A 16,560-nucleotide genomic window follows, 5' to 3' on the forward strand; every position below is an offset into this window, starting at 1 on the left:
ATGGATGGAAATACATTTAAAAATAATGGAAATAGGTGGGAAAAGAAAAATCTACATAAATTATTGGAAAAAAAAGTGGAGGATTATAAGTATAAGTATAAGTTAAGTTGCCTTTAGAATTAAGCAATGCAATTCACTTGAACAATCCATTTTGTGCCAACAAAAGTTCCATGTGTTAATATGGCTTGCGTTCTTTTTTCCGTTACTAGAATCCTAAATCAAAGACTTGAGTGTGAAGATGAAGATTGCTGCGTTTAACATTCAGCGCCTTGGGATAAGTAAAATCTCCAAACCTGAAGTTGTCTCAACAATTGTCAATGTGTGTATCATCATAATTTTAACGGTGCAAATTGTGCATTAATCGCCACTCAAGACTTCAAAGCCATTTAACAATGTAGATAAGATAACAACTCAAGCCCCCCGCATCCCCCGATCCATGAAGACCATGATCAAACCCCCCCAAAAAAACTAATCATTTAAAAAGAAGCATAGCAGAGATTATTAATTGAGCAGAGGTGGCACAGTTATTATTGTCTACTGTACCTTGATATTCAGGCCCCAACATGCATTCTGTGGAAAAATAACATGTCCATTTGTGAACAGTTAACCCACCTGAACCATTAACAGTAATGATAATTGTATAAAAGTAATTCAAAATACTACAGTGAAGAGATTATAATAAATTGTCAGATTATTAGTGTTTTTTTCCAGAGAAATTCAGTCCTCTTTGAGAATTGGTTTGCCTCACCATGTGGGTGGTATTAATGGATGCAACAGCGGTTTCACCTGTCAGCTAGAGAGCTGGCGACAGCCATGTCACCTCTTTTTGGGAAGGTCCATTGAATTAAGTGCCAATTAGGCACTTAACTGGCCAGTGATGGGCCTTCCCCAGGATCAAGGACTCCGGGGGCAAAAGTCCTACCTGCCGAGCACTGCCGGCCAATTGGAGGCCATCAGCTCTTCATTGCTCAGCAGCACCACCTGGGAGGCAGTAGCTGCTACCAGTATTACACCTACCTGAGGCCTCGACTCACCACGGGGCACAGGCATGTGATGGCTGGACAAGGTTGTGGGGGAGGAGGGGAGTTGGCACCCAAGGAAGGGAAATGGCTCTGAGCAGGCTCACCATTTCCTGAAGACGGGTACCTCAATCAGGTGTCTTTGAATGATGGAACCCTCTGGAAGCCTGCAAGCAACACAGCAGAGTTTGCTTTTCAGGCTCCCCTCATAATGAGTCCACTGCCCGCTGCTGGGTGAACACCTTCAAAGGTGGAATGAGGCCCTTAAGTGGGCCTCAACTGGTGGTGGGCAGGAAGGCTGTGCATGAGCCTTCCCACCATGGACTTAATTGGGGCAGAGACAGGAAACCAGCAGGGTCCCCATCTGCTCCCCACCTACCTGATTAAATGCCCTCGCCACCAAACTAGCCATTGTGGAAGACATTAAATCCCGCTCTCTTTTTCTCCTTGTCTCTCTTTGAGTTTTGTTTCGTGCATGTGTCAATGTTCATTTCTGTGTCTACATGTGTCCAGCTCCTTGTCTTGCTCTCTCGGCATGTCAGATAATAGGCGGAATTTTCCCAGATTTGCACTAAGTGCGGTAGCGGGTGGGTAAAACACGTTATACCCACCGGCCATGATGGCGGGTTTTATGCTGTATCGTCCTAAACCCGCCTCATTATTTATGCGCTCCTGGGAAACACGCCGTTTCCATGGCTGGCTCTCATTCACCTGCCAGCCATCACCCCATCACCGCATCATGCCGGATGCCATGTTTAAAGACCAGCTGCAAGCACAGCACTCATTGCTTCCAGCTCACTACCGCTGCACAGAAGGCATGGCCAGCAAAGGAAAAAAGACTGCAGTACCCCCGCTTCAATGTCGGGTCCCTCGAGCGACTGCTGGGCGCTGTGGAGGGCCACCACCATGTCCTGTACCCCTGTTCCGGCCGCACGATGGGCAGCAACATGACCAATCCAGCTTGGGAGGTGGTGGCAGCGGTGGTCAGTGCCAACACCCTTCAGAAGAGGACAGCCGCCCAGTGCCACATGAGGCTGAATGATACCCTCCATTCCACCAGGGTAAGTCACTCTTCTCATCACTCTCAATTCACACACTCACAAACACATCACACATCCACAGGTCCCTCACTCACTGCCAGTGCAAGGGGCATCACCATTCACTCTCTCACACACACCATCATTGTCCTTATCCCGTCCATGAGACCACTCACCACACACCCAGGCCAGGTATACTTATCATCTGGCCTGGCAGGTGTCTTGCTTACTCTTTCTCCATCTCTATCTATGCAGGACAAGCTAGCACACAACAAGAGAGAGAGGTCGCAGACTTGTGGCAGCAAGCCTGAAATCAAGGTCCTCATGGACTTTGAAAACAGGGCCATCCAGCTGGCTGGCCACGCTATGGACTGGTCCTGTGCTGATGGTGAGGTTGACGCTGCTCTACAAAGTGAGGATCTGGCAGTGCAACATCCATCAGATAACCATGCCGTGAGTGATGTGTCCTGTTTCACAGGCCACTGCCATGCATTAATTATCTCCCCTTGCTTCCACAGGCATATTTGCCAAACAGCCAACAGAGTCCATGACCCAGGGTCTCCAATCAAGCCCCGAAGAAACCTCTGGAGAGGAATCTGAAGGCACCCTCCCTGAAGTCCTGTCACAGCGCTCACCCACACCCACCACCAACACAGAGACACACACCTCGGTGGGACCTAGCTTTAGAGTAGCCCCGGGATCACAGTCTGGTGAGCACATTGCACTGTCTGATCCACAGCAGGCGGCGGTAGGGACCTCCCTGGCACTTGGAGGACTGTTGGAGGCCAGAAATTTGCTGAGTCCAAGTCAGATGATGAGAGTCTGGACTCAGTCATGTCACAGCAAAGGTAAACTCGGGAACAACAGGAGGGGATGTCCGCTGCATTCCTCAGATTGCAAGGGACGAAGGAGGATTCCATCTGCCTTCAGGCTTAGATGATAGCGCCAGCATGCCAACGCACCAAGGTCAACACTGGCAGGATGGCAGCCGCCATGGAGACCTTGGTCCAGGACTTCGTTCCTGCACTGCTGCATGGGCTCAATTCCATCACTGATGTCATTGTTGGCCTCCAACAGTGTGTACGCAAAGTGGGTGCCGGGCAGCTTGATCTCACTCCAGCTACCCCTGCTCCTCAAGGAGTCAGCCTGGGACCCCCGAGCATCCATAGGGAGGAGGATCAGCAGGTGTACCCCCTGAGGTCATCCATCTAGGTGACTTGGAGAGTGTCCAGCCGATCTGACTCCCCTCTTCCCGTGACCTCAGCAGCTCCAGCTCCACAGGTCAAGGAGGGTGCTACTGCCACACAGCAGGACCCTGAAAGCAGTCCTGGGTCCTCCAAGTCTTGGTCCCCCAGAGGACGCCTGCCAAAATCATCACAGACAGGGCATCACAGTCAGCAGGCTGCCTCCATCTCAGCTGTGGATGTCCAGGGAGCAATAAGACGTAGCGGCAGGGTTAGGAATGTTAAGTGGAATTAGTTGCACAGCCTGGGCACAGTTGTTAATCACTTGTACATGCTGTTCATATTGACAATAAACTCCCAACAATGCCTCCCTGCCTATGGCTCCTTGTTCTGATGATCAGTGTTCGTGTCACTCAGATGTGAAACCTTTCTGCACAAGATACAGGCAGGTGTCTCAATCCAGGGCCTGTTCCCTGTGCTCTGTGCAGCCTTCTGACTAAAGTAATGGTCCAGCCTCACACTCCCTAGAAACATTACTGATGCCTGCATCTCGGCAGTGCTGGTCATTGCTGCTGCCAGAATGTAGTGGGCAGGTTCCAGAGAGTTCTCTCATTCTCTCGATGTGCTCTCAGCACCTTGAAGGAGGGGCTGGCCCCCATCTCTTCAGCATCTGTGACCACTGATGCTGTGCTCCAGCTTCTGAATGGCTCAGGTGCTGAAGGCAGACAAAGCATCAGAACTTCTAAAGTGTCATGGCTGCGTCTCTGTGATATGACACTGATCACGGAGCACAAGTGAGCTGCCCTCAACCATACAGGGGTCAGGCATTCTCAGAGGCTATGTGAAGATTTATGGAGTGTCCTTACTACATGTCGTCATCATCCTCCTGCAATCGAGTGACTATTAGGGCCTCCACGGCATCTCCATGACAGGAACATTCTCACAGAGGGTATTCACGCTGCAATAAGCCAGACGGGAGTCAAACGTTCACAAATGCGATGTGAGGAACTATGGGATCACCTCTCTGTATGCCGTCATCATCCTCCACAAATCTGGCAGCTATGAGGGCCTCTCGAGCAGTCCGGCCTCATCTAGCCAGTGCGAGGGCCTCATCCCCATCATCGTCGCTTCCAAGGACCTCCTAAGCCTCACCCCTATTGGCGTCCTCCTCATCGGAGGAGACATGCAGCTCCTCCATCTCCTCCTCAGCCAGCTCATCTCCCCGTTGCAGTTGTAAAGGGCGCAGCAGACGAAGACGATGTGTAATACCCTCTGCGGACTGTATTGCAGGGCACCACCAAACTGGTCCAGGCACCGGATCTTCATCTTCAGCATCTAGATGGTCTGCTTCACCAAGTTGTGAGCTGCTATATGAGCCTTATTATAGCGTCGCTCTGCAGCAGTCTGAGGCCGCCGCATGGGTGTCATCAGCCACAGCCTCTGCAGGTAGCCCTTGTCCCTGAGGAGCCACTCCTGCAGCTTCTGTGGACCCTGGGAGACTGCAGGGATCTGTGACCAACTCAGGATATAGGCGTAGTGCACATTCCATGGAAACCATGCGCATACCTGCAGGATGCATTTCTGGTGGTCACACACCAGGTGCACATTCAGTGAGTGGAATCCCCTGTGATTGATGTAGTCCACTGACTGTAGCGATGGAGACCTGAGCACCAAATGAGTGCAGTCAATCGCATCCTGCACCTGTGGGAATCCCAAGATCCGGGAGAATCCAATGGCCCTGCAGCCTGGCTGTCCCTGTCCCAGACGAAAAGCACAAAATTGTGTGCCATGGAGAAGATGGCATCCGTGACCTCATCGATGCATTTGTGGGTGGCGGATTGTGAAATCCCACAGAGGTCACCTGAGGAGCCCTGAAAGGAGCCACTGACATAGAAATTGAGTGCTGCGATCATTTTCATAACCACTGGCAGTGGATGCCCTCCATGTCCCCTTGGCGCTGTGTCCTGCAGTAAGGGGCAGATGTGAGCAACCATGACTGGGGGGAGACTGCTCCTAACTGGGATGCTGAGATTGCAAGGGGCTGTGAGTGCCTCCAGCAGTGACTGCTACATGGCCAGCATTGGCAAGGAGATTGTACAACTTCTGCTGTCCAACTGCTCTGCGGTCCAATAAGGTAGCCGTGGACTTGCAGTCTGTGCCGGAGAGGTTGGGGGGGAGGTGGGAAGCTCCGGAGCACTTGGTGGCACTTTTGTCCCTCCATGTTGCTTGCGTGGGTGGGCAGTCTAGGAGACCAACTCCAATCATATCACTATGGCTGTGCCTGAATTGGCTCAGTTGCAGTTGAATGGTCAGTTTATACAGGGGACCCTACTGCGTGGCCACTTCCCTCACCTACCCTGCCCCCACCTCGATTTCTTGTGTGCGATCCAATGCCAGGGCCCACCTCCTCACCCTGACAACAATCGCCTCCATGGCAGGGTGGTGCTTCACCTCGACCCCCGGCGCCCCTGAAGGCTGCCAAGCCACAGGCAACCCTGGCGAGCTATGCAGAACGATGCTGGTCACTCACCTCCAGTTCCCCCTGAGTGAAGGCCGCCAAGTGCACAACCCCTGTGCGCTGACGTGAAACACGTCGCCGACGTGGATGGACAATCCGGCTGGGGTGCAAGCGCCTGGTGGATGGCCTTGTAATGATATGCCGATGTATTACAATGAGCTTCCTGAAGATCATTGGCGGGAAACGCGGCCTGCTGTCAGCAGGCTGAGCGGACAATCGCCACCAGTCTTCCCCCGGTCGTGAAACCAATTGTGCCATATTGTCCGCGTGTGCCACCTACCACGCCTGCTGCCACCAGGCACGGAAGATTTAGCCCAATATGTGCAGGAGCTACATGTACATATATTAGCGTCTTTGAAATTCATGAACATAACTCTTCCACCATTTGTATACTGATCTACTATTGTCTCTCATGTGCAGGTACTTACAAGTGTGCATATATATTTGTGGCGGTTTATATATGTGTCTCCTTCCAAGCTCATGACCAAGCACCAAAACACATTCCAAGTAGATGAAAAATCATTAGCACACTTTATGAGACAAGCAAGTTACAACACAGAAAGGGCTAGAGGGACCGAAATTAATAGATTACTGGCTATAAATGAAAGGATTTTAGATTTGGAACATATTTCATCGAAATATCAAGAACATATTTAATTGAAATGGCCAAAAAGCTTTATAAAAAAAATAGATCTAAAGATTTGTTTCAACTTGTTAGGCTGTGCTGCATGAAAATATTGTATAATTGTTACTTTCACTTAGATTCTGTTGCGTTATGACATCACCCTGATAATGGAAGTCACTGACAGGAAAGGAGAAGCCGTTGCAAAGCTGCTTGAGGAGCTGAATAAGTAAGTATAGTCACTTACCAAAACTTTTTTATTTGTTCATGGGATGTGGGCTTCGCTGGCTGGGCCAGTATTTATTGCTCCTCCCTAATTGCCCTCGAGAAGGTGTTGGACGTTTGGACACGGGCTGCCTTCTTGAACCGCTGCAGTCCCTGTGGTCTAGGTACACCCACAGTGCTATTAGAAAGGTAGTCCCAGGATTTTGACCAAGCAACAGTGAAGGAATGGCGATATTGTTCCTAGTCAGGATTGTGAGTGGCTTGGAGGGGAACTTCCAGGTGGTGGTGTTCCCATGTATCTGTTGCCCTTGTCCTTCTAGATGGTAGTGCATATGGGTTTGGAAGATGCTGTCTAAAGAGGCTTGGTGAGTTCCTGCAGTGCATCTTGTAGATGGGACATACTGCTGCCACTGTGCAGTGGTGGAGGGAGTGAATGTTTGTGGATGTGGTGCCAGTCAAGTAGACTGCTTTGTCCTGGACCGTGTCAAGCTTCTTCAGTGTTGTTGGAGCTGCACTCATCCAGGCAAGCTAGGAGTATTCCATCACACTCCTGACTTGAGCCTAGTAGATGGTGGACAGACTTTGGAGAGTCAGGAGGTAAGTTATTTGCCACAGGATTCCTAGCCTCTGACCTGCTCTTGTAGCCAAAGTATTTATAAGGCTAGTCCAGTTCAGTTTCTGGTCAGTGGTAACCCCCCAGGATGTTGATAGTGGGGGATTCAGTGATGGTAATGTCATTGAATGTCGAGTGGTAATGGTTAGATTCTTTCTTGTTGGAGATGGTCATTGCCTGACACTTGTGTGGCACCAATGTTACTTATCACTTGTCAGCCCAAGCCTAGATATAGTCTAGTTCTTGCTGCATTTGGACATGGACTGCTTCAGTATCTGAGGAGTCGCTAATGGTGCTGAACATTGTGCAATCATCAGCAAACATCTCCACTTCTGACCTTATGATGGAAGGAAGGTCATTGCTGAAGCAGCTGAAGATGGTTGGGCCTAGGGCATCACCCTGAAGAACTCCTGCAGTGATGTCCTGTAACTGAGATGATTGACCTCCAACAACCACAACCATCTTCCTTTGTGCTAGCTATGACCCCAACCAATTGAGAGTTTTCCCCCAATTCCCATTGGCTTCAGTTTTGCTGGGGCTCCTTGATGCCACACTCGGTCAAATGGTACCTTGATATCAACAGCAGTCACTCTCACCTCACCTCTGAAGTTCAGCTCCTTTCTCCATGTTTGAACTGAGGATATAATGAGGTCAGGAGCTAAGTGGCCCTTGCGGAACCCAAACTGGGTGTCAATGAGCAGGTTATTGCTAAGCAAGTGCTGTTTGATAGCACTGTTGATGACCCTTCCATCACTTTACTGATGATCAAGATTAGACTGATGGGGCAGTAATTGGTGGTGGTGGTGGTGGTGGTGGGGGGTGGGGGGGGGGGGGGGCGGTTGCTGGGCATTGGATTTGTCCTGTGTTTCGTGGAGAGGACATACCTGGGCAATTTTCCACATAGCCAGGTAGATGCCAGTGTTGTAGCTGTACTGGAACAGCTTGGCTAGGGGTGTGACAAGCTCTGGAGCACAAGTCTTCATTACTTTTCCTGGAACATTGTCAGGACCCATAGACTTTGCAGTGCCTTTAGCCGTTTCTTGATATCATGTGGAGTGAATCATATAGGCTGATGCTGGGGACCTCCAGAGGCAGCCAAGGTGGATCATCCACTCGCCACTTCTGGTTGAAGTTTGTTGCAAATGTTTCAGCCTTATCTTTTGCACTGATGTGCTGGGCTGCCCAATCATTGAGGACATGAATATTTGTGAATTGTTTAATTGTCCACCTCCATTCACAACTGGATGTGACAGGAATGCAGAGCTTAGATCTGATCCATTGGTTGTGGAATCGCTTAGTTCTATTTATCATTTGCAGCTTATGCTATTTGGCACACAAGTAGTCCTGTGTTATAGCTTCACCAGGATGACAGCTCATTTTTAGGTATGCCTGGTACCCTCCTGCACTCTTCATTGAACCAGGGTTGATCCCCTTGATGGTAGTGGTTGAGTGGGGGATATGCTGGGCCATGAGGGTACAGATTGTGGTTGTGTTCAATTCTGCTGCTGCTGATGGCCCACAGTGCCTCACGGATGCCCAGTCTTGAGTTGCTAGATCCGTTTGAAATCTATCCCATTTAGCACAGTGATAATGCCACACAACACGATGGAAGGCATCTTCAATATAAAGATGGGACTTTGTCTCCACAAGAACTGTGCAGTGGTCACTCCTACCGACACTGTCATGGACAAATGCATCTGCAGCAGGCAGACTGGTGAGGATGAGGTCAAGTATGTTTTTCCCTCTTGTTGGTTCCCTCACCACCTGCTGCAAATCCAGTCTAGCAGCTGTGTCCTTTAGGCCTCAGCCAGCTTGGTCAGTAGTAGTGCTACTAAGTCACTCCTGGTGATGGGCATTGAGGTCCCCGCCCAGAGTACATTCTGTGTCCTTGTCATCCTCAGTGCTTCCTCCAAGTGGTGTTCAATTTGAAGAAGAACTGATTCATGAGCTGAGGGCGCGATGCAGTACGTGGTCATCAGCAGGAGGTTTCCTTGCCCATGTTTGACCTGTTGCCATGAGACTTCATGGGATCCGGAGTTGATGTTGAGGACTCCCAGGGCAACTTCCTCCCAACTGTACACCACTGTGCCGCCACTTCTGCTGGGTCTGTCCTGCCGGTGGGACAGGACATACCCAAGGATCACGATGGTGATGCCTGGGGACATTGTCTGTAAGGTATGATTACGTGAATATGACTATGTCAGGCTGTTGCTTGACTATTCTGTGGGACAGCTCTCCCAATTTTGGCACTAACCCCCAGGTGTTATTAAGGAGGACTTTGCAGGGTTGACAGGGCTGAATTTGCCATTGTCATTTCTGGCACCAGGTGGTCTGTCCGGTTCCATTCTTTTCACACTTTGTAGCAGTTTGACACAACTGAGTGGCTTGCTAGGCCATTTCAGAGGGCATTTAAAGGTCAACCACATTGCTGTGGACCTGGAGTCACAAATAGGCCAACCAAGTAAGGATGGCAGTTAATAGCTATTAGCTATTAATGCTTTATACTACAGTCTGAATACGAGGCGAACTTTTTGCTTCTCTCCAAATATTGCCATAGGACTTTTAATGTTCACCTGTCTTGCAGGTGGGGCTTTGGATTAATGCCTCATCCAAAGGAAATTGCACAGTGCAATACCCCCAGTTTGGGCATAAGTGTTAGGTTTAGGTTATGTGTTTAAGGCTTGGAATGGGGCTTAAACCCTATATCCATGGACAGGGAAGAGTGTTGCAAAGTATGTCAAGCAGAACCAAAAGGCTGGGTAAACACCAGGCTGGTGTTATACCAGTTATACGCATTGGTGGTGATTCCAATAGCAATAATCTTACATCAAACTAGAAGGCTGTTTTTTTTTTCTTTTTAAAAAGGCTTTCTTCTTTACCTCTATCTCTTCCCATTCTCTAAATCCCCTCATGAAATGTTTCTTTCCTAGTCACTTCCAAGCTCCCAATTTTTGTGATACTGTGGCACTATTTGAAGAAAAGCAGAAATGTTCTTTCAATGTCTTGGCCAATATCTATGGCTCAACCATCGCCACTAAAATAGATTGTCTGCTCGTTTATCTCATTGCTGCTTGTGGGACCTAGCTATATGTAAATCAGCTGCTGCATTTGCCTATATTGCAGCAGTGACTACACTTCAAAAATAAATGATTGGCTGTGAAATGCTTTGGGAAATCCTAAGATGTGAAAATGCAAGTTCTTTCTTTCTTTCATTTCTTCAATGTGAGTTTTATTTATGTTTAGGTGCCAGAAAAAAGGATAATATTCTATCACATGTCTCATCCAGCCTGTGCCAACGTGTATATTTTTAAATGATACCAGCTAGTGAATATTTCCTGGTCTTCCTCCTGGTGGGGACAGAATTGAAGTGCCAGAAGTGCCCCAAAGATAGCAGAAGCTATTTGGACTTGGCAGAAACTGAAGCTGACTTAAGTAAGTCATTGGCTTAATGGGAGTGCAAGGAAGCCTATAGAAGACATTCTCCCGTAGTGGGGACATTTCAGACCAGTTACTACTGCTTCCCAGCACTTATCTCACCTTCCCCATGGACGTTGTGATAACACAGGTTGATACAGTGAAAACTCATTGCTGTCGTTTGCACAGGGTGCACTGGGAAGAACTGGTCAATGACACTCCTGCAACAAAGTGGGAGTAAAATTCGGGTTGGGGCAGTAAGGCAGCAGTTGGCTTCACTACGTGAGTTTTCTGTCATTCTACTCAGTGACCTTCCCCAATTTTGAGCAGGATCATGGAGAAGAGTTCCCGCTGTGTTGTTGCAACAGGCTGAGAGGGGTTACACTACCACCTATAAAAAAGTTAGTGTTTATATAGAGATTTTTACATCTTTTAAATGTCCCAAAGCACTTCACAGCCACTGAAGTACTTTTGAAGTATTGAAGTGGAGGAATGCTGGAATTCCTACTATAGACCGAGTAAGAATAATAAGTGTAATTGTTACAGCATTATTTATTGATTATGAGGTACTGGCAGTATAACATGGTTACTAACTCAAGGGTTTCAATATATAGGTTGGAGATGTCTGACTGCTATTTTCTGATACTCTGCATTTAATTTTTTTATTTTTTCTATGTCTGCAGACAAGCTCAAAGCCATTACTCATCCAAACTAAGCAAACCCCTGGGACGAGGGACTTATAAGGAACAGTACCTCTTTATTTATCGGTGAGTGAAGTAACAATGGAAAAGAAAGCAAACCAAACAAGGCACCCAAATGTCCAATACACTAAAACTAATTAGAAATGGTTGCCAATATTGTTTATAAATAGGTCAAATGCAGTTAGGAATTTTAACTAATCTGATGATCAGGAAACACCTGGGATCTGGTGGAAATTTGATGGGGAATAAAATCAGAGGCATATGAAACCAGCATTGTACTTACTAATAAAGTAGGTTAGTGAGGCCAAAATCAAGTTATTATTTCTTTCATATTGATTCACTCCTACCAGCAAACCCAGTGTTATGGACGTGGGAGGGAGGCAAACTGAACTCTTTTATTTTTTTGCCATCTATCCGTAAGAGGAGGCGTTTTCATTTTTTGAAACAGGCTGTGGCGTGTTTTCCCAAACCGTCTGTTTGTGAGGTCAATTTTTAAAGTAGCTCACAACAAACTATCTTTAGAGTTAAATCAGAAGTATAGTTTATTTACACATTCAATCTGGGGAATGGTGCAACTTCATACACACGCACAAGCACGCAAGAAAAAGGAGGAAAGAGAAGTTTTGCAACTTCAAATAACTTAAAGATAAAGCATCACAGATAAGGATATCCGTTCACGTGATTGCCAGGGTGCAGAAAGTCCAGTGAGGGTTCCTTCTCGAAGGAGCCACACATCAGGTGGGTTCAGCTAGCTGAAGCAGAATTTGCAGAATTCCTTTACAGTTGATGGGGACGTATTGAGATGAGGATGGTATACAAAGACTTGGTCTGCTCAGCAGGTGATGGCAGGAATCTTCTGGAGAAACAGGGTCCAAGGAGAGTTAGACTTGATGCAGGCTGGCTGTTGGTCAGCCTGGAGTCCTGCTTTGATGTTTGCAGGCTAGAGTTTAGATAGCAGACTGAATTGTGAGCCTAGAAATGTAATTTCAAAACTTTCCACAGACCAGAAGTTTAGGCCATGTGTTGTTGCCCATTAATGAGTCAGTTTCAGGCTAACAAGCAGTTTCTATGCTTCTGGTTAAAATCCATTTTTCACCTGAGGAGATGGAGACACTAAAAGCCACCACCTACAGGTATAACAGGGTCAGAATTTTTAGGTCAGCGGGCGGGCACGATCGGTGGGCCTGGGACCGGCTGGGGAACGGACCCCCGACTGCAATCAGCCCCCGACCATGATTTCATGCTGGCTGGCTAATTAACGGCGCAGGCGAGTGCTGACAGAAAGCTCCCTGAAGGCAGAGAGCTGTCTCAAGGTTCTAAAAACCTGAAAAGCATTAAATAAAGTTTTTAAAATCAGGAAAAAAAAATGTGCAAGCATCACAATCACCAGAACATCTACATGATAAAAATGCTGTCCACAGGTTTTTCTTTTTCTTTCGTTTAATAACGGAAACCTCACCCCGCCCTTGGATGAGGTTTCATGAAAAATGCAAAGTCTGCCTGGCCGGTTCACCCATCCGCCAACCGTAAGGTTAGATGGACCATGAAAAATTGGAGACAATTGTATCTTTAAACACCTTAACTGACGGCGGGCACGCTTCCGACTTTTGCGTGCGCCCGATGACCAAAATATCGCACCAGCGCGGGATGACGTTGGGTCACTCATCCGAAGTCACCTTGCGTGATTTCATGTCTGATTGGGTCGGGCAGGCGCCCGCCCACCACTGAGCTAAAAATTCTGCCCCAAGTTTCGATGGCCTTCCCTTTGTTATAGGACCAGGCTGGGGAGACAGATAATCTGCTGGTCTCTGGTCTCATTGATTGTAAAGTGACCTCATAATGAAAGGTATGAGATTCCACAAGGGTTGAGGGTTGAGCTTTTGTCCTGTTACTGCTGTTCGAAATTTCCAGAAACTGTAGCCAACTTGTGAAACATGTAACCTGTAGCAGCTATCTTTTGGTTCAGCAAAGTCCACTTTTTAAATAAGCAACTAGGTAAGGTAGCTTATGATCTCTTTCAAGTCCTAGAGACATGACACCAGTCTGTCGATTAAATCTTTCAAAACTTGGCCAGCTTGGTCAATGGTGGCACATCACTATCAAGCCACTCATTCTGGTGGAAATTGAAGTTCTCCCTAACAAGAATAGATTATGTTCTTGCTTCCCTCAGAGCTTCCTCCAAATAATGTTCAATATGGAAGGGTGCATAAGTGGCGATCAGCACAAACTTGACTGTGCTTGATCAGATGCCATGAAATTTAATGCAAAGGAATGTTAGAGCCATTCCCCATGTCCCCATCTCTGATGGATCTATCCAGCCGGTGGGACAGAATATACCCAGGGATAGTGGTGGTGGCTAGGCTGCTGACTGTGAGTATGATTAGATCAGGCTGTTGCTTGGCTAGTCTGTGGGACAAGTCTTCCAATTTGGGATGTGCCCCAGATAATGAGTAAGACCCCTCAGGTTCAACTGGATTGAGATTCCATTAGTTTTATCCTGCTATGATTGTTGATGTCAAAGGATCCATGCAGTTTTATTATTATTGAACATTTCTCAGAAACATCTGAAAAAATTTCTTGTCCAATACATTTAAAACTTAATGGAGTAATGCAAGTGGAAAAAAATATCCAGTGGGCTCTGCTTCAGACACATAATCCTTACTCAATTTTCCTCTCTATATTTTGCCTGAACAATAATTTACACCCACATTTTAGAGATGAAATTTCATTCCAGCTGCTTTGTAGGCAAACAAATCAGCCAAATTTTGCACTTATAGAATTAATAATAATTAGGCAATCATTATCTTGGTTGGTGCTGGTTGAGGAGAGTATGCTGGCCGGGAAAACATTCTCCAATCGGTTCAAAGCAGTTTGGAACCTCAAAGACAGGCCTGATTTGGGAAGGTGTTCAACAAAATGCCACACAAGAGGCTTATGAAGAAGAGGGGAAACCTGTGCAATTAAAGGGAAAGTTGTGGCATCAATACAGAATGGGATCAATTACAGAAAGCAGAGAGTGTTGGTGGATAGATATTTTTCAGCCTGGGAGGTGGTTTGCAGTGATGTTTTGGGTCCATTGCTCTGCAATTTTTATAAGTGACCTAGATTCAGGTGTGGGAAACAACGTTATAAAGTTTACAGATGATATGAAACTTGGCAGCTTAGTGATAAAGGATTATTGTAGATTTCAGGATGACACAGTTAAGATGATGGAATGGGCATGGCAGATAGAGTTCAATGCAGCAAGTGTGAAATTATGCACTTTGAGAGGGCTAATATGGGAAAACAATAATATGGATGAGCAGAGACCTTGTCATCCATTTACACAAATCCTTAAAAAAGTGGCAGGGCAAGTTGATAAGATGGTGAAAAAAAAGCATACGGGTTGCTTGGGCTTATAAATAAATAAAAGCAAAGAGGTCATGCTAGAACTTTATAAGTAACTGGCTAGACCTTAGCTGGAGCATTGTTAGCCATTCTAAGTGCCACATTTCAGGAAAGATATGAAGTCCTTAGAAAAGTTACAGAAAAGTTACTGAGGAGGTTTACCATGGGTGGGGGACTTTAGTAATGAGGAGAGATTGGAAAAGTTAGCATTATTTTCCTTGGAACAGAGGAGAAGAGGACCTACTAGAGGTTTAAGAGGGCGAGAGGTTCTTTTCTGCAGTTGGTCATAGATTTAAAGTTATTGGTAAAAGGTCTAGGTGAGAAATGATGAGAAATTCTTTTCAGAGTTGTTGGGATCTGGAATACTCTATCTGAAAAGGTATTGGAAGCTGTTTTCATTAATAATTTTACAAGGGAGTTGGATAAATATGCATGGATGAGGAATTTAAGAATTCGAGACAAAATGCGAGGGTATGGGTCGAAGCGTAAATGCTCGTTCAAAAAGTCAGCACAGGCCAAATGGCACCCTTTTGTGCTGCAAATTTCAATAATTCTGGGAAGCCCTTCTCCCACCATATTTATTTTTGAGCAATGGATAGTTGTAGGATTTCTATGTTAGACACTGCACAATAGATTCTTCCAAACAGAAGAGCTAAGCACAGGCAAAGGTGGCAAAATGTTTGCTGGCAACTGAATCCAAGTGAGTGTCCATGAGTGGTTGTAACAAATATGAGGAGGATATCTTGTTTCACAGGCATTTTGTTTTGGAATGCAATATGTTCTGTCCTAATAGGATGGGAATGGATGAGATATTTTTAAGGAGCCTTGAAAGCCAGTCAAAACCTGCTTATACATTGCTCCTCAAATGCTGCTTCACACTTCCTGGCTGTCGCTGGGATTATTAGGAAAGGTAAACACTTCACTGTGATGGTCTTGAGTGTGCATTTCATTGGTGATACCACAAAATTGTTATAACATCACTGCATGCAAACTTTTCTATTATCTTCGTTATGACACAAGAACACAAAGACATCACTAATCCGTGCAGATAGACTGGACAGAAGTGCACTGGTCAGCTCTCTACATGGAACATTGGGCTCTGCAGGAAAACCAGCTGCACATTATTCATGACAACAGCATCTCAATAGGTTTGTTCACTTGAGCCTGGGCTGCAGTGTAAAAAGAAGCTAAAGTCGCATATTCTCATGGTAGCTTAGAACAAAATGACTGATTACGCTGCAACATCTCCAGCCCAGAAATCTATGGTTCAGGAAATGCCAGTTGCCTGTAAATTTTTTGAGAACACCCAAGCAGCTCACGGACTTGCCACTCAACTGTTCTTGTGCTGCAACAAATGGAGGAGGCATGGGCTTAGTAAAGACAATGAACGTTTAACTCCTTACTGTGGGCACAGTATTTTTGGAGGAGCAAATGGAAAAAGTATCAAGTACAGTATTAAAATGTTAAATGTTTCAGGTACATATTTATATCTATGGTGTTTTCCAGTTCATATGCATGTGGTTAGGTATTCTAATGTTATTTTATAATCCAGAAACATTTTAGAAATCCAGAACTGACTTGGTCTCAAGCATTCCAGACTGAAGTGGATGATACATGTAAATGTATATTTATTAACAGTATTATAAAATAGGATGATGTGTGAACACTGGAATTCTAGGTGAACACATAATTAGGAATATATTGCTTTACTGCTGGAACTGGCTTTGTCCAGGATTACACTTCTCTACTGCTGGAGCCAACTAAGTGCTTGGAAAGGAACCCAGCGCTCAACTGTTGGAGCCACTGGGGTTTCTCTGGCTAAGACTGCGCTTCTGGTGGA

At 46.3% G+C, this 16,560-nt stretch overlaps 1 protein-coding gene across 2 annotated transcripts in view; it reads left to right on the forward strand.

Moving 5' to 3' along the window:
* The window catches only part of LOC121280225 (deoxyribonuclease gamma-like), a 45,262-nt gene that overhangs the window by 8,845 nt on the left and 19,857 nt on the right, over positions 1–16,560 (forward strand). The window contains exons 2-4 of one of the 2 annotated variants that reach the window (XM_041191990.1): positions 210–278; positions 6,521–6,609; positions 11,316–11,399. In XM_041191990.1, coding sequence (XP_041047924.1) covers positions 6,551–6,609; positions 11,316–11,399 — 143 coding nt within the window. In that variant the 5' untranslated portion in view covers positions 210–278; positions 6,521–6,550. Of the gene's footprint in view, positions 1–209; positions 320–6,520; positions 6,610–11,315; positions 11,400–16,560 lie in introns of both variants that reach the window. The other variant, XM_041191989.1, reaches the window with a different exon arrangement.

Source organism: Carcharodon carcharias, chromosome 7 (genome assembly GCF_017639515.1).
Source record: "Carcharodon carcharias isolate sCarCar2 chromosome 7, sCarCar2.pri, whole genome shotgun sequence".
In the NCBI taxonomy this organism is placed as follows: Eukaryota; Metazoa; Chordata; class Chondrichthyes; order Lamniformes; family Lamnidae; genus Carcharodon; species Carcharodon carcharias.